Source organism: Perca fluviatilis, chromosome 10 (genome assembly GCF_010015445.1).
Source record: "Perca fluviatilis chromosome 10, GENO_Pfluv_1.0, whole genome shotgun sequence".
In the NCBI taxonomy this organism is placed as follows: Eukaryota; Metazoa; Chordata; class Actinopteri; order Perciformes; family Percidae; genus Perca; species Perca fluviatilis.
The window spans coordinates 16,533,187-16,550,275 of record NC_053121.1 but is presented as its reverse complement, the minus strand read 5'-3'; the positions used below and the strand labels follow the sequence as shown (position 1 = coordinate 16,550,275).

Sequence of the window (17,089 nt, the reverse complement as noted above, 5' to 3'; positions counted from 1 at the left end):
ACCACCTCTTCCCATTCACACAACAGAAAATTAATCACCAAACGTGTTTTCCTGTCTCAAAGTGCTGAGTAATTATCACGCAACCCAAACAGATACAAAGAGAGCAATATTCTCACGCCATCATATCATCACCTCACAGGCGCTGCAGCTGTTCACTTCGTCCATTAGGTGTCGCTCAACTACTTCACCTGGTGCATCCAGAACCAGCCCCCCCCACCCAACCTCTTCCAACCTCTGGCCCGGATAATCTGGGTTCGTAATTGTCCCCGGCCAATCACAGAAGAGGTGGGCGGGACTCCATTGTTACTACAGATACTCGGAGAAGTTTGCGCCGACCTGCTGCAGCTGCACCTATGAGCCTGCGCGTTAATGAATAGCCGCGGTCCGCGCGAGACAAGACGAGCCGATTATGCCGAGATAAAGAGCATCTGACTCGCGCTCTGTCCGATAATGGCATGCGATGGTTCATCCGCGGAGGACTTCCCGGACAAAGTGATGCCCAGAGCAGCTCCCTGCACGTGCGGCAAGAAGTGCAGGAGTCGGAGCAGCAGCGTTGTCTTCCTGGGATTATTCCTGCTGTCGCTGTCTCTACACGCTGTCACCCTCGTCTGCTACCTGGACCTGCGGTCCGAAGTCAAAAGGGAAATTATCCACCAGAAGCGGGATACAATGAGTGACCTGGCTGACCCGGCGACGGTGCTCTCGCCCGGACTCCCGCGACTGGACTCCGGCAGCAGCCGCGGCGCAGAGGGTCACGAGGTAAAAAAACAAAACAACAACAACAAAACAAACAACAACCTACAAATACAAACAAACAAAAAAAAACCAGTGTAAAAAAAAAACCCAAAATGAAGAGCCACAGCAGCTCATTCACGGCGACATTGTCCTCATTCCTCACACGGAGGCTGTTCGTGTTCATTCACCTCCGTTCAGTCCTCCTGTTCCCGTATCACGGTGTCAGGTTTTGCGTCTGTGCTCTGTTATGGCATGTTTCTGGGCAACTTATTTTACAGTAGCCTTGTCACGAAGTTTTTGCCAGCTCTGTTTCCAGACAAATATGTTTTTGAACCAGCGCGCTCCCGTGTGCGTGATCCAGCCACTTGGACAAAGATGCGCAAAGGTATTAGCTTTAAAAGTCTTGTCACCTGGCCAAAATCCGAATGACTGTTCAGGTAAACGGATCCAGGGAAGTCATATATCAAGGAAGTTAGAGAGAGGTAATGGTGCAAATGTTGTCATCATAAATCAGGAAACGGCTAAATAATAATAATAATAATAATAATAATAAATCCCACAGTTAACTCATTTACTTCAGAAATGGCTTTATTTATTTTTTTCTTAATCAAACCACATTTAGGCCAATTTGTCTTGTTTCCAGAGCTCCCCGTGAACAGACCGAGGTTGATGCTCAAAACTTAGGCAGCCTGCCCAGCTGGATTCACAGAGAGGGTCAGTCGGTGTGCTGGAGCAGGTGGACGGAAAATGAACGGGATCACTAGCAGGTGCAAAGCCCAAGGGCTGATGTAAATTCATCAGGACTTAGATGGGCCAGTTGGTACTTGGAGCTGAGCCAGCCTCGTCCCACATGTGTTTTCTTTTCTGCCAGTGGGCTGATTGAATGTTCATATGTTCATTGGGTTGTCTGTGGCTTTAGCAACAGCTGCCCCCCCCCCCTCCCCATCACCACCACACACTCCCTAATTTCATCAGTACAAAGCCACTGCCAGTTGTGTAACTTTTTTTTTTTTTTGCAGTGAAAATGATCCTCTGTGTGGGGGGCTTTGGCTGGACTTTAGTTGTGCAGAACTGTCAATGTGATAAGTCACCCAGAGGATGGAGTCATTCATGAGCAGATTATAGAGACCAATTGCTGATATTGGTGTTTTTTTTTTTTTTGCTCTGTAGCATTTTCTTCTCCACAAGTGGAAAGCTCAGCCAGTCAGTGTGTCCTTTTTGCTAAGATTATTTTAGTTTGGTTTTCCCGGGTTATAGCCGAGTGAGATGGGCCTGGTATTCAACCCAGATGGTGACGCTTCATGAGGTGAAAGACTGTGGCCCAGCTGTAAATATTTAACAGCGCTGTGATGCTGTCCTTGCCAGATGTCTGCATTAAACAACTCTGATTACACATCCCACAGTTTACATAGTTGGAGAAACAGGAGCATGTGGCATTTGGACGCAGCGGCCGCACTTGTTAGCTTTTCAGGAATTTCCTTTGAAGAATCTCTTCTGTAGAGCAAAAAAATGTTTATTGGATTTTTCACACAAGTCTTCATCAAAGGCACTTGAGCACAGACAAGTGTAACAGAACATTTAAAGTCTTCAGAAAAACAAAGCAAAAACAACCAGGTATGGGAACAAACATACACACAACATATACATACTTAGCAGACATGAAGTGCATTATGGTTTGTCATCATGTAGCCTAGTACCAGTGAATCAGTGTGTAACCTCCGTGCAGATAGACTTAGTCCGCTTTGTGGGCAAGTTGTATTTAAAAAGAGATAAGTGTCGTGGCTACATGTAATAACAGCTTTGCATACCAAATTTAGTGCATGCAACTCTGCTGGTCAGCATCGAACATCAATCATTTGGCAGAATCCTTTTGTTTAGAGGCTTCTCGAGTCAGGCAGAATGAAAAGAGAACTATTGCTCAGTTGAGATTGCGGTATTAAGGAGGATAAGATTCTTTTAACTTGGAAAAGAAATTGGAAAATGACACTGATGTGAGTTTTAAGATGTATAGTGAAATAAAATAAAACAGTCCTGTGTATTCTGGCAGCAAATCTAGTTTTAGTCACACTTTGATCACATTTAAATTAAACCCATTTTTGTCGTCTTGTACTTCAGCAACCACTCGTCACTTGTTTTAAAGTCTTTCAACCGAAAAAAAGTCAAGTTGACCTAATGAAGGCATTTTGTACTGAAAATGTGCAACAACTGATCTGAAGAAAGTGATCATGGCTATATACAGTACCAGTCAAAAGTTTGGACACGCTTTCCCTTTTTAAGTGAATGAAAACTTTTCAAACTTTTGACTGGTACTGTAAGTGTGAGTGATCAGTTTTCAGAATCTGTGTGTGAACAGACAAGGGACTGCTTGTAACTGTAACAAAGGCAAAGAAAGAAAATAAGGCAGAACAGCAAATGCTATCAAACCAAATTTGTAACAATGAAACACAATCTGAGCCTTTCTATATCTGTCAGGACGTCTATAACATTTTATTTGATCTCTTTCCTCAGATGTATAGAAATAGAAACAATATTGTTGAAAGGTTTATAGATCTTAAGAGATTTTCCTAGCAAATATACTCTGTAACAGGAACATATCAAATAAAAGCAGGAAAAGGAACAATGGAAACATTTGGTTAATATCGTTGTTGGAGAAATGCACTCATTTCTGGCATGCACTTAAAAATAAAGTACCACTTAACATCTCACACTCTTTCAGATTCGACTTGTTGCTTCTTAATGAGAGCAGATGATCAGGTCATTTATGATCTGGGCCCAGGGAGTGAACAAACAGTCTTCCCCTCAACAGTCACAGTTGGGATGCCCTTGAGCAAGGCAGTAAACTCCAGCTGTCCAGCAGATCTGCACAGTTCCCAACAGTAAAAAGCCCCTCCCAGGTGTGTGTGTGTGTGTGTGTGTGTGTGTGTGTGTGTGTGTGTGTGTGTGTGTGTGTGTGTGTGTGTGTGTGTGTGTGTGTGTGTGTGTGTGTGTGTGTGTGTGTGTGTGTGTGTGTGTGTGTGTGTGTGTGTGTGTCAGGGCATTACCACATAGGAGCAAGTGTCACTCACAGCCACCCTGACCCTCATTCACCTGACCTCAGTAAGGACGTGTCATAAAAGTCAACCCGTGGAACATTTAACAGTGTTCGCTCTGATAGCGTTTTATTCTTCAGCCTAACATTTTTTCTTATAACCATTATATGAAATAATTTTCTCCTCTGATGTATGCCTTCAAAGTCTCACAGAGAACAGATGCTGAAACATCTGGAGTCTAGTTAACGGCTATTAAAAAAAGTCAGTTTGATGGGACACAAAGTCCTCAGCAGCATGGGGGTGGGCTGTCACCCACATCTACTTTAATTGTGACCAGTGCATGATTAGTTAAAACAGCAGTATCGTATGTACTGATGGAGCGAGCCTCCATATCGGGAATTAATCAGCGTGGACACAAGTGTCATAAAAGCACATGGCAGAGGAGGTCGAAACATCAGAGATATGAGGCTGCAAACTTTTCCATACAAGGCTGAATTGTCTTGACAGACAGATGGCGTAGACGCCCAGTAAAGATTAAGTCCCGAGTCACAAACATCTACCAAAATAATAAATTCTCAAAGCATTCACGGCATTCAGCAAGAAGTCCCTTTGCCAGCAGTGTTGCAACAATCTCAAATGTGATTGGCTGCTGACAGGCAACATTTCCCTTAGGTTGAGCTCCACAGCGTTTTTAGATGATAATCTATGGATGCTGTTATTAAATTACCCAAGTTATGGTTTAAAACACATGGCCTTCCAGAGAGCAGTGTCCGGTATTGGCTGAGGTAAAGGCACTTCTTTCTGTACGATATTTAAGAAGAAAACCTTGCTGTTTTAAAGCAGTGTGCATGCCATTAAAGTTAGTAATGCCTGTACAGCTGTGATGAGCATCCAGTCTGCATCTGGCACCCACAGCCACCAGCCCCGAGTTTCACCTCCTCAACTTTGTTACTTCACATTCTCAACTGCAATTTAGTGACACATTTTCGCTGCTAGTCTGAGATGCAGAGGCGTCGCTGCGACCAGAATGCCAGAAAAAAACACTCGAGCCGTACAGTAGACTTTTTTTTTTTTTCATAAACGGCTTGACAAGTTATGAATGTCGGGGAATTTCTGTGATATATGTGCAGAAATAATGGGTAGAGAGATAAAAGTCGTTGTAATAGTAAGTGTTAATGGGGCAAAAAAAAAGTCTTGTGATCACTAAATCGCACATCCCTGGGGTGACTGAATTTTAGTCATCCTCACGAAGCAACAGGGAATCGCGTCCTTTGCGCGCAACCCCCCCACCCCCCCGCTTTGAAGATTTGAAAGCCCTCTAATTAATAGCATTTTTTCCCCTTGTGCTAAAAAAGAATGGTTTACTCAATAGTTGGCACTTGGCATACATACCAACACGTTGTCATCCTGATTTACTGTAACTCTTCGTGCCTTTGAAGGCTAGGAAGGCTGTAAATGTTGTAATGAAGTGAAATGAAGCAAACAAGGGCGCAAAACCATTTCTCATAGTCGTATAATGGAACAACTTTTTCTTTTTCTTTTTTTTAAATCACTTTGTTCCCTTCATCTGCAACAACAGACGCACCAGTTTTGGTAGTAGCCTAGCAGATTGCTTGTTTGTTTTTTTGTCGTTCTACTGGAGCTTAATCCCGGGCCAGAAATTGGCTGTTGAACCATGTTTGGCTGTCAGAACAGACGAAAGTGTAATGCCATATGCCTGAACATACACTCAGGATCCTTTTGAGAGGTAAAAGCCCCCTATATGCCAACAGCTGGAGAGGAGATGTGGAGACACCTGCGCACCAAATGAACAGCAAACGTCGCTGCTCGCGGGAACATCTGGAGGTCTGTGTGCCGATAAACCATTCCAACACATACTCCTCCATCAGGCTGGAATTCCCGTGCTTATAAGGTCAGACATGGTTGGCAGCTGGTCAGGGATGTAGACTTTAACTACTTTGAGCTTGCCCAACACAGCCAGCGGGGGTGTTTGACATGATACAGCTCATCCCTCACCACAGGAGAGGGTTCCCACATCTGAGATGAGGTATAGAAGACATTCGAAACATAACTTTTCTTGTCTGTCTTCTTATGGGCTTTCAGTGGCTCTGCTGGAAAACCACACAAAGAGGCACTGGGAGTTCACGCTGCTTTCCAGAGAGGGAGATTTTCTCGCCGTCGGGGTTTAACAACTATGTTTACTTGAGCGTCACAGCTGGAAACGCGGAGTATGTCATCTTGTACCCAACTGGGGTAGGCCCCTATGGAAAACGAGAGGTCGTAGTGTCTGTCAGTAAGCTTGTCTGATTCATTCCCAGCAGTAAGAATAAATGATACATCATTATTTATTATGTTTTGATCCATGCTAAGGGGCTGCATGTGTCACTGCTTTTGGAGATGTTAAGTTATCCAACCTCTAAGCAGATGTCCAGCTCAAAATACAAGTTGTCTGGTCATCTGTCCTCAGCCATTGAGAGCCTCGATGCTCACGCTCTTACCATTATTTAGGCTGACGCTCCAAAAGCGCGTCCGAAAGCAACGTACGAGCATTGCGCGACTCGACCAAAAGAAGGCTTTGGGTGGTCTTGTTGTGTTTCCAATGCCGAGATTCTTTGTCTGAAGACACTGGGAGTCTGGGAATCCTCCAAAGATGTGATCACAATCTGGCTGTTCTAACAAAAAGCGACATTAAAACAAACTGCGTTTTTAAACTCTGAATCCTTAGCACAAAACATTTTTTTTGTTGTTGTTGTTGTCGAAGCCGGTCATGTCTCGAGCGTGCTACAGTCAGGTCAGCACGTCCTACAGGGTTCATGTGAATGTAGGTCGACCAGAACTGGTCACATAAGAACACAGGCTTGCGGTTTGTCCCGCCACTCACTCGCCCATGGGAACACCCCACCACTGTAGCATAGCTTTTTCCTGTTTTTAGGGATGGAGCTCAGACCAGCTACATCAGATCCTTTCTTTCTTTTTTTAGTTTATTCATGCTACCTCTGAATAGGGCTGGGACCAGGTGCCATATGAATGGGTATTGCTCTCAGATTAACCACAATTCATGTCCTCCTTTTGTATAAAAAGGTGAATTTTAGAGCAGTGTCCAGGTGACTGTCTCAAACGGCAGAAACACAGACAAAAGTGACTTGGGTTACAGGATGGGTTACAGCCCCAATGGGACAGACAATGACTTGGCCACAAATGAATTCGCTGGCTGACAGTGTCTCGCATCTTTTTCAAATGCCCCAAGTTGTCTCTGTGCAAACATTATACCTCAAGAATAGAAAAGGCCACTTGTAACATGGGTTTCGCTCTCAAGAAACTTGTATCACTCATTCCTTTTGTTTGCTTCACGGAATTAATATAAGGTGGTCTTGGCTGGTGTTCATATTCTGAGGAGAGTCTCAGTGTATAAAGCAAGTGACCCTCTTAAATCTTCCATACTTTTATTATTATTATTAATATTATTATTTTTATTTATTTATTTATTTTGTAACCAGGAGAAGTTACTGCACAGAAATAGCGAATTCCATGCCACAGAGGATAACAGGGGCATTACTCAGCGAGCGAAAAGAAGTCCCGGCAAGCAGCCAGAAACAGGTATGTTTGTTTGGATTTATCATCATTTACTAATGCGGTGTCTTTTGCCCTTACACATTGACACAGCAGCTGTATACTCCCATTTCACCCTTCTGTATTTGTCAGGCTCAAACTCCAAATTCAGTAAGCACAAACCATTGCTCTCTGGTGCACCTGCATCAGTCTATTTTCTGGATATGAACTTGGCAAAGGCCTTGTCATCTGTTGAGCAATCGTTTCTATAACTCTTGTTTGTTTGGTACAGTGTTGGTGGGCTCAAAGCTCTTACATTTTCAGAACAGTTTGTTAATGGTTTCTCACTTTTTGTGGAATTGATTTTTTTTTTTTTTTTACTGCTCTGTGCTTACTTAACAAAGCAGCTCCTCCACATAATGTTGCAGAGTTTATAGAGCAAGAGATTGAATGGAATGGGATTGATTATTACTTGGATAGCAAACAAGGACAACAATGGGTTTGGGAGGGTTTCACCAATTTAAAACAGACAGCGAAGCCCGCATTGATTTCCCCTGTCTCGAAATAATATCGGGTCCCCCGGAATATCTTTTTAAACCTGTTATCGGTCAGGTCTGAACTATCAGAAAATAAGACCAAAAAACCAAATCGCTTTGTTGTACATGCAGTCATTTTAAGGAACCAGTTGGGTTTTTTTTCTGAAAGAGTTTATCATCTGATGGTTGATGGTTTTCATGAATTCCACTGAATTGATTTATTGTAATTAATAGCTCCGCAGAAAACCATATGGCCAATATGTCTGAATTAGCTTTTGTAGTTTTTATTTTTTTTATTTTTTTTGTTTAGACTGTGCGCTATGCAAATAAAAATAAAAAATGCGGAGCCTTTTGAAGTTTCACGTCTGAGTGCAACAAGTGCAGCATGATCACAAGGCATTCCAATGTCTGTGGCGTGACACTGAATACTTGGGGGGAAGTTTAGTGATTGTGTTTAAATTACAAGAAAAAACTCACCTTTGAGACTTTCTACATAAATCAGTAAAGTCCCGAGCCTCTAAACACTAATCATTCCCAGGACTCTCCTCTGCTCCCAGCGCACAGACAAAGGCTTTTGTAATCTCAGCCTTAGATGTGTGTGTGTGTGTGTGTGTGTGTGTGTGTGTGTGTGTGTGTGTGTGTGTGTGTGTGTGTGTGTGTGTGTGTGTGTGTGTGTGTGTGTGTGTGTGTGTGTGTGTGTGTGTGTGTGTGTGTGTGTGTGTGTGTGTGTACACGTCTCCTGTGTTTGCACGTGTGTGTCCTGTGTTTGCACATGTATGGGCGCTCCTAACGGGCACCAGATTCCAGATAGGGCTGCTCGTTAAGAGAAATCTATGCGGATGCATCCAGTCATTTAGCCAGAGGAGAAACACTGGCCATATGTTTGAGGGGGACTCAAACTGTGAGGTTTTAAGGTTAAATGGCCTTTGTAGTTGTAATGACATGGTAAACACAAGAGCAGCGAGACAGCTTTTTGAAAAGGATTCTTCAGCTGCACACAGAGCACACACACACACACACGCACACAGATGCACGCTAAGTGCATTTTGTCTTTCAAGCGCTGACATGGATGCCTCACCAGCATCAGCATCGCACACACACACACACACACACACACACACACACACACACACACACACACACACACACACACACACACACACACACACACACACACACACACACACACGGTTGTAACGGGGAGACACACACATGGACACACACTTTCATCTGCATTCTCCATCTGGGCTTAATTCAAAGAAAAGGATTTTGGCAGGATAAAGTATCTCTCTAATGATCTTCTCCAGTTCCACTGCCTGTGAATGCTTAAGGCACTTGTTCATACAGAGGAGGTGAAACCACACTTACAAATTACTACACTAGAAGATACCACAGACTGACATACCTCCACTCCAGTGCCCAGTGCCGAACATCTGAATCTGTTATTTTAGCCCGTTTTAGGATACCTACACGGAATGAGCTGGATACTGGAGATGTTACCCGAGATGATAATTGTTCGGGAGACCATTTCGAGATTAATTGCACTGTTTTTGTTTCTTACAGAATCGACTGGAAGGGAGAGAAGGAAAGAGAAGAAAAAAGGTAATGCATAACTCAGCCTACATTTCAGTGATCTTGGTTATTGATCAGACTGCTACCTGCTGCCTACTATTAGAAATGTCCAAAATCCAATAACCGTGTTGGCTTAAAGTGATTCGATATTTGATTCCGTCCACCGGGCACATTATTGCTGCCTGTTGGCTTTTTTTTTTAATATCAGTCTGTACAGCATCTGTACAAGTATCGCCCTTGGAAGCAAATTTCGGGCTATATAAATAAATTTTTAACTTGACTGTCAAAAGATTAACCTGCTGAGTTTTTTTTTATTTTTTATTTGCAAACCATTTCGCGTTCTCTCTTTACAGGGAAAAAAAGGTCTGTGCCGGGCCCCCCTGGTCCCCCGGGCCCACAGGGCCCACCGGGCATCCCTGGAATCCCCGGTATTCCAGGAAGCAACGCTGTGGGGCCCGCAGGACCCCCTGGACCCCCCGGGCCACAGGGACCTCCGGGCACTCAAGGTCCAGCAGGTATTAAAACTTGAAATCGAAATGACGCGACGGCGCGCTGAGGTAGCCAAGACCTCCAGCCGCAGGACTGGAAAACTGGAAAGAGATTTGTTCTTAGATTACAGTATTTCCCCGCATGTAGACAAGTTCCCACACTAGAAGGGGGCTCAAGTTGTCAAAATCGATGAACTCATTGGCTTCACTGTGAGAGTTTCTGATGCGGGGATGTCAAACACAGTGTGGGAGAGCAGTGATCGCTCTTTAAACTATGTCGGTGTTTGTTTTTCTTTTAATCATCGTCGTCGTCTTTGTTCCCCAGCAGTGTGGAAGGCCAGAAATTTATCGTGTGTGTGTCTCTCTCTCTCTCTCTCTCTCTCTCTCTCTCTCTCTCTTTCTCTGTTCTTGTTGCAGGGGTTAACGATAAGACGAAAACAAAAGAATTCCAGGTAGAGTATGTCAGCTGTTGAAATAAAATGTTACCCCACACACACACGATCCCTGATGAAACGGCTGTTCTCTGGTTTTGCCGCCTGTCCAGATTAGTCACTAGAGATCTTGTTATTTTGCTTTTCAGCCTGCAGTGGTTCATCTGCAAGGGCAGGAGACAACCATCCAAGTGAGAGAAGGTGGGTCTTCGGTCTGTCCTCTGTTGTGGTTGCGCCACGGTCTTTGACGCGAAACAGTAAACACGTCAGCGTCCTTTGTTAAAGGCCTGGCTCTGCAACCGCTCAACTATACACAGACTTTACACCCGAATAAATAGAAGATTTCATGGTTTAGAGGGCTAGATGTTGCTACCGATATTCACTATAAGATTATAACCCTAAAGTGATCGTATAACTATTACAGCATTAGTACAGGCTTATGTTATAAGTCAGACCCGTGTTAAGTCAGAAGAAGAGCAGAAGCCTCGCATGCTAGCAGACTTAGTTTGTCCTGCATCACTTTGTCAGTCTAAATGGAGCGCATACACATCATTAGCAGGTTTGTAATTTCCATCCGTGCTGAGCTCTGGTTGGAGTTAAACGCTGCCGCGAGCTGTTTATGTTGACTGTTTGCCTCTTGTTTGTTTGTTTGTTTGTTTGTTGCGACCTGTTTAGATCTGTCTGAAGGCATCCTTCGGAACTGGAAGATGGTGTCCATCCATCACCGCGTGTTTAAAATGCACTCTCGCTCCGGAGAGCTGGAGGTGCTGCTGGACGGTGTCTACTTCATATATAGTCAGGTAGAAGTGAGTACGGTCCTTGACGTAACTCTTATAATTTACAGCTTAGAGTCAAAAGAACTGGCAGTTGCTCTGTAGCTAAGCTTAAAAAAATAAAAAATAAATAAAAGAATCTGCTCGCTCTGCTTTTCCATAAATGTTTGAGTTATATTATGAGACATATATTTCTTTTCCCTCTCCCTGTGGCTAAATGTGAACAGCTATAACTCAAAGCCTTGTTTGCTACTCTGATATTCCAGCTCTTCCAGCTTCAAATAAGCTCTTAAATATCACGTGTATTTGTTTTGACTACCCCTCTCAGTCTCCTGTGAATTTGCATGTCTCCGCCAGGTGTACTACCTCAACTTCACCGACATTGCCAGCTACGAGGTGATGGTGGACTCCAACCCGTTCCTCCGCTGCACCTGCAGCATCGAGACGGGCCAGCGCAAGTTCAACACCTGCTACACGGCCGGGGTGAGCCTGCTCCGCGCCGGCCAGAGGATCTCCATACGCATAGTGTATGAGGACACGCTCATCAGCATGACCAACCACACCACCTTCCTGGGAAGTGTCAGACTTGGAGAGGCTCCATCTGCTGGGCAGAACTGATAATTACACAACCACCAGCCCTCGACATGAAACGCCCCCACCACCGTCTCGCACCTGTTTAGAGGAAACCAAAATCCTCCCGGGTTGTTAAAGTTGGGGGAGCCGCTGGGTGACTTTTGTTCACTTTCACAGTTGTGTATTAAGAAAAAGACAATTTAGACTGTTACCCTTCCCCCTCACATTGATTCTGTGCAAAGAGATCAGCCTTGAGCCTCATCAAACATTTCTATTTATAGTCACCATTTCGTGTCAACACAGACGGCATCTCTCTTTATAACAAGGAAGGACACTGCGCTGACATATACTTTAATATTTACATATTTTTAAGTGCTGTTGAATGATAATCTTGTATCTCCAAAAACACCAGCTATGTTTTATCTGCAGTTTGTATACTTGGTCATTTTAATTAGTTTAATTATATTAACAGTTATAAGTAAGTGGTTTAACGAGGGGTTTAAAGCTCCATATGCCCCAGGGTTACACAAATAATAAAAAAAGTTCATATACATGTTCATAGCAAGTATAAAGGTATCTATGCAAAGCTGAGAATAATCTATTAAAACTGGAGTTATAAGGTAGTCACAGAGCAACAGCACTATATATTTTGCACACATTTGCACTACAGCATCCCTGCAGAATATCAGTGATATGTTTTGTTTCAGTGCTATTGTTTAGTTGCCGTATGAATGAATCCATGTGGAAAAATGATAGTTGTTTATACGTCTCTGTACATATTGTATATAAAAAGGGATATACTTTTGTAAATGGAGTTGATTGATGGATTAAAATGTTTCATTTTCTGTCTAAATGCATTTGTCTGTCTCTTGTGTTTGTGTAGCGAGTGGTATTGATTTAAAAGGTCAAAAACATCTCTTTTATGCTGGACTCTGCTGGCACGAGTATTGACAAGAACAAATGATGTTCTTTTGAATGAGGCCTTTGGCTTTATTAAAATGTGGCTTTTACTTTGACTGCAAGTTTCACAATGCACTGCAAATTTGGCTGTAATCTTCATACAATGTAAATGAGTTCCATCTTGAGAGGCCGAGAGAAGATAGTTCCTCATTTAGAAACTGAACATTTAGGTTTCCGGGGTTAACTGATGTGTGATCTCACCCGTTTGAGTAACTTGAGGACATCCAGTATGTCTCACTAGTCTCACAATGCTTTACAATGCTTTATTATCATTAACGGCGTTTATGTTTTGTCTTAGTCTTTTCCTGGTGCACAGAGCCAGTGTTTTAGAACGTGATTTTCGCAAGCTCCAAGGGGACATAATTCTACAATTAAATCAGCCACGTTCTGAGGGAGTCAATGGGAAAATGGCCAAGATGTCTAAAACAAGGGAGGTATGTCACTGATAATGCAGGATGGAGTCATCTTGGACATTGTACTACTGAGATTCATGCCATTAGTGAGTATTTAGATAGCGCTGCAATAATAATTTTTCTCCTAATGCTTTGTTTTCTCTTAGGACATGAAGCCAAGTACTTTGCGAAAAGCTCAGAGTTCTGTGAAGGTATTTTCCAGGAGAGTAAAACGGGAACAGGGCAGCTGCAGAGGTGGGTTGGAGCTGAGAACAGAAAATGTGTGCATTAGTTACGGTCTAATCTGGTAGTGAGACCATAAACAGTATACGCTAAGTTAATAAACTTAAAGTGTTATGTTTATTTCCTCCTCTTGCCAGCTCCAACATCATTCCTGCAGTTAACAGCTAACACTAACAAACAGCCAGACATAAGAGGTAAAACTAAATTCAAGTCTTGGGCTTCAGCATCGCACCGTATGCCATTATTTTGAATACGTGTATCTTGCCTTCTCCCATAGGAAATATAGCAGTGATCCCTTGGACAGTTTCTGCACAGCAGGGAATTACAATTTCACAAAAGGAAAACAGAATTGTTGTCCAAGAACATGGTTATTACTTGGTGTTTGGACAAGTATGGTGTCACTGTAACTCAAGCATAACTAAATTGAAATTACATCTGATTTGTTCCAACTGTTCCGCTAATGTTCTGCTTAATACACAGGTTTTGTTCAAGAGCCCAAGTACAGTTATGGGTCATGTCATTCGAAGTTGGGGTTCCAATAGAACAGGAACGACACCAACAGAGCTCTTGTGCTGCCTGCAAGAGATGCCCGATGAAACTCCTGCCAATACATGCTACGCTGCAGGTCAGTGAGGCGATACTGCTGGCCTGCATTGTGGCCGCTTAAAGAAATACTGTAGTTCAACATCTTGAAAAATACGCTTATTCACTTTTTTTGCCAAGAGTTAGATGAGAAGATTGATATCACTCCTGTCTCTACGGTAAATACGAAGCAGATGGTTAACTTAGTTTAGCAGGGGTGTGAAAGCGACCCGTTGTGGTTGTACGGCTGTTATGTGCCACGTCAGACTCTTTTGTGGCCGGGAGTAGTGACTTCCTGGAGTTTCATCACCACCTTGAGGTTTCCAGACTTCTTCTGGCCATTTGCACTTGGAGAGACTTAAAGGTGCAATATGTAATATTGTATGTAATACTGGCAGCTAGCGGTTAAAATAGTTACTGCACTACCAATTCAAAATACTGGACAGTCGTCCAGTATAATACCACTAGCTACCTTGCCGACGGAACACACTTCATTGGCTTAGAATTACGTCAACAATCGCTAAACACACTGCAAACTCATAGTCCTCTCTTTCCGATTTACAGCCCCCCTCTCGTGGCTTAAAATAACTCACCATTGTCGGCTCCAGCTGCTGAACTACACGTTGTAAACAGCCATGGGCTGCTTGCCTGGTCCTCCCGGTAACGTTAGCAGTTAACAGGGTTAGCATGGCGGCGTTAGCCAGGACCAGTCGGGATCACTTTACTGGCTGTGTCTCAATTGTTTTTGCGAGTAACCAACTCGGGTACTCTAGCTATATAATTCAATGCGAGTACACAAATGTTGAAATGACATAAAATGCCCGTCCCTAGTGGCTGTGATAAATTAGCCTGAAGCTAATGCTTACCTGTTCAGGAGGAAATAAGCCAATTCTGCGTCCTGTTGGGATCTAAGCTGTCTCCATCTTTCAAATACATCTCCAATATTTACCAGGGGGTTGTTACGTCTCTGGTCACCTAACTGTTAGAAACATGCCGTTTACTTTTTTTTTTTAGGTCGGGTAGAATCTATCTCCGTTGATCCTGTTCGTTTGTTAGCTGCTTTCATGGCTGTACTACCGTTACAGCTGTAGCGCGCTGGGTTTACGTTTTTACAGGTATATCTGGCAACCCGGCCTGGCTGTCAAACTGGGCCGTTGATAACAACCACAGACATAAACATAAATTCCGTCACGGAATGTAAATTTCAAAAAGAAAAAATACTGACATTGGCATTGTTGTCAGAAAAGATAGTATTTCAGTTTAACATGTTTCCTTAATATCTGATGAGGCATTGGTGTCATTATTGGATTTATTACAGTACAAATATTACATATTGGACCTTTAATAAATGAGTTCTTATATGTTTCTTTTGTGATCTTTAATGGTGCTGGTAGGATGATTTTGTTACTTTGGGCACATCGCCAGGCTAGCTGTTTCCCTCAGTTTCCACTCTTTGTGCTACGCTAAGCTAAGCTAACTGTCTGGCTGTAGCTTTATATTTACACTACAGGCAGGAGAGTGGTATCAATCTTTTCATCGAACACAATACAATCGTATTTGTGCATATTTCCCAAAATGTTGCACTATTTCTTTAACTTCAGCAGCCTCTAAACCACGTGTCAAACTCAAGGCCCGGCAGTGGCCGGCCCCTCGCAGGTTTTATCACGAATCGATTTAGGTTAACAATACATTTTATCTAGTTGTGCGCCAAACCCAAAAAGAGAGGAAACTTTTTCAAACTGCAATTATGCGTCATTTAAAGCAGAATTTTGAGACTCAGAAATCCCCACAGAAGCAGAGAGTTTGCATATTCAGGCTGTGAAACAGGTTGCTGCGAGTCAGCTGGGTGGTTGCTGCTTTTCAAAATGTCAAATTTTTTTTTTTTTTGCTTGATTTGCTAAACTCTATGATGGTTAAGGACCTTTTTTGCTGACTTTTGTATGGCTTCATGCCAACAAGAATGCGATAAAAGTCGGAAAAAGCAACAAAAGTGACGAAGAATCCGACATACGTCAAAAAAAGCGTCATTCTTTTAGACAGTCAACGATATTTCACTTTTCTCAATAAAAGCATGTCAATAAACTCTACATGTCTGGCACTGGATGGGATTTTCATTTTCCAGTGTGACCTTTAGGGAACATGAGTTTGACACCCTTGCTTTAAACCATTTTCTCAAAACAAGGAGGGAATATATTTTGTGAGAATGGCGTTCATCCCTCCTGTACAGCTCCAGAGACTTGTAGAGTCTATGCCAAGGAGCATTGATGCTTGCCTCACTAGGAGACATTATGTAAGTTCTTCCTTTCATTTGTGACCCATCTTGTAGCTCCTCTGATGCCGTCTTCTATGTATCCTCTGCTACAGGCATAGTGCAGCTGAATCAGGACGATGAGCTAGAATTGGTGATACCATACAGGCCCCATGCCCTCATCTCCATGGATGCAGACGGGACCTTTTTTGGTGTCATACAGCTAAACTGAAACAAGACAGTACGAAGATGATAACCATGCAGTTTGTTGCTGCAGGATGTAGGAAACTGACACTGAGCCGTGTCAGGGGATGCTGATAAAGGACCGAGTGACAGCAGCAGGAAAACTGTCATTAATCTCATAATGAACTTTTTAAATGGACTGCCCATTTCATGTGTCAATTTTTTAAACACAACTACTCTTTAAATCCTACCACTGTGGTGTATCTTTCAGTTAGTCCATCTGGGCCTGTCCCCTAGCATTGTTTATGTGTGCTACCACATCCTTTCATCTGTCTATTTTAGCATGTCTCTTTATACCTTCCACCTCCGCGCCGTCTGTTTATTGTTCCTCTCGTCTATTTCGGAATGGTTTCCGTTTTCCTAAGACTATGTCAGGAACAAACAAAGGTATAAATTGATATCACTCTGGGGGTGTTTTCCTGGTTGACACAAACTCATCAACACTGTCAATACTTTATGAACAAATTAAAGTTGCTATAAATGGGATAATATGCCTTAGTACAAATACATTCTCAGTTGGTATTTCTGTTCATAACTAATTTTGAAAGTATACATCTGTAAAATTGGTTACACTAAACACAGATATACAGTATGACCATGTTTGTCTGTTTATATCCAAATAAAAAAGTTCCTTATTCAAGATATTTTCTCAATAGAAAGTGATATATCAGTAGTCAAGCCTTTATTGTCTAAATATAGTATCCACAGTGCCTATCTGGTGTCCACAGCTGTTTT

General features: G+C 42.8%; 2 protein-coding genes across 4 annotated transcripts; both read left to right on the top strand.

The window, feature by feature from the left end:
- The first annotated feature begins 302 nt into the window (after positions 1–302).
- eda (ectodysplasin A) lies at positions 303–12,543 on the top strand. 2 transcript variants are annotated; one of them, XM_039813988.1, is made up of 8 exons: positions 303–759; positions 7,262–7,361; positions 9,413–9,451; positions 9,775–9,936; positions 10,327–10,361; positions 10,490–10,541; positions 11,016–11,140; positions 11,471–12,543. In XM_039813988.1, the coding sequence occupies exons 1-8, from the start codon at positions 451–453 to the stop codon at positions 11,729–11,731; spliced, it is 1,083 nt and encodes a 360-aa protein (XP_039669922.1). In that variant the 5' UTR covers positions 303–450; the 3' UTR covers positions 11,732–12,543. The 2 variants fall into 2 exon arrangements, with proteins under 2 accessions (XP_039669922.1, XP_039669921.1); XM_039813987.1 differs by having other exon boundaries at positions 11,016–11,146.
- A 285-nt stretch (positions 12,544–12,828) lies between these two features.
- On the top strand, positions 12,829–16,994 carry LOC120567144 (tumor necrosis factor ligand superfamily member 13B-like). 2 transcript variants are annotated; one of them, XM_039813985.1, is made up of 6 exons: positions 12,829–13,080; positions 13,206–13,293; positions 13,419–13,475; positions 13,559–13,671; positions 13,762–13,906; positions 16,228–16,994. In XM_039813985.1, the coding sequence occupies exons 1-6, from the start codon at positions 12,895–12,897 to the stop codon at positions 16,341–16,343; spliced, it is 705 nt and encodes a 234-aa protein (XP_039669919.1). In that variant the 5' UTR covers positions 12,829–12,894; the 3' UTR covers positions 16,344–16,994. The 2 variants fall into 2 exon arrangements, with proteins under 2 accessions (XP_039669919.1, XP_039669918.1); XM_039813984.1 differs by having other exon boundaries at positions 13,559–13,906.
- Positions 16,995–17,089: the final 95 nt, after the last annotated feature.

Coding starts and splice junctions, on each gene's coding strand:
- eda (XM_039813987.1), top strand. CDS start 451: ATGGCATGCGATGGTTCATCCGCGGAGGACTTCCCGGACAAAGTGATG. Junction 760..7,261: donor GCGGCGCAGAGGGTCACGAG/GTAAAAAAACAA, acceptor TTTTGTAACCAG/GAGAAGTTACTGCACAGAAA. Junction 11,147..11,470: donor TCATATATAGTCAGGTAGAA/GTGAGTACGGTC, acceptor TGTCTCCGCCAG/GTGTACTACCTCAACTTCAC.
- LOC120567144 (XM_039813984.1), top strand. CDS start 12,895: ATGCTTTACAATGCTTTATTATCATTAACGGCGTTTATGTTTTGTCTT. Junction 13,081..13,205: donor AGATGTCTAAAACAAGGGAG/GTATGTCACTGA, acceptor GTTTTCTCTTAG/GACATGAAGCCAAGTACTTT. Junction 13,294..13,418: donor GGAACAGGGCAGCTGCAGAG/GTGGGTTGGAGC, acceptor TCCTCTTGCCAG/CTCCAACATCATTCCTGCAG.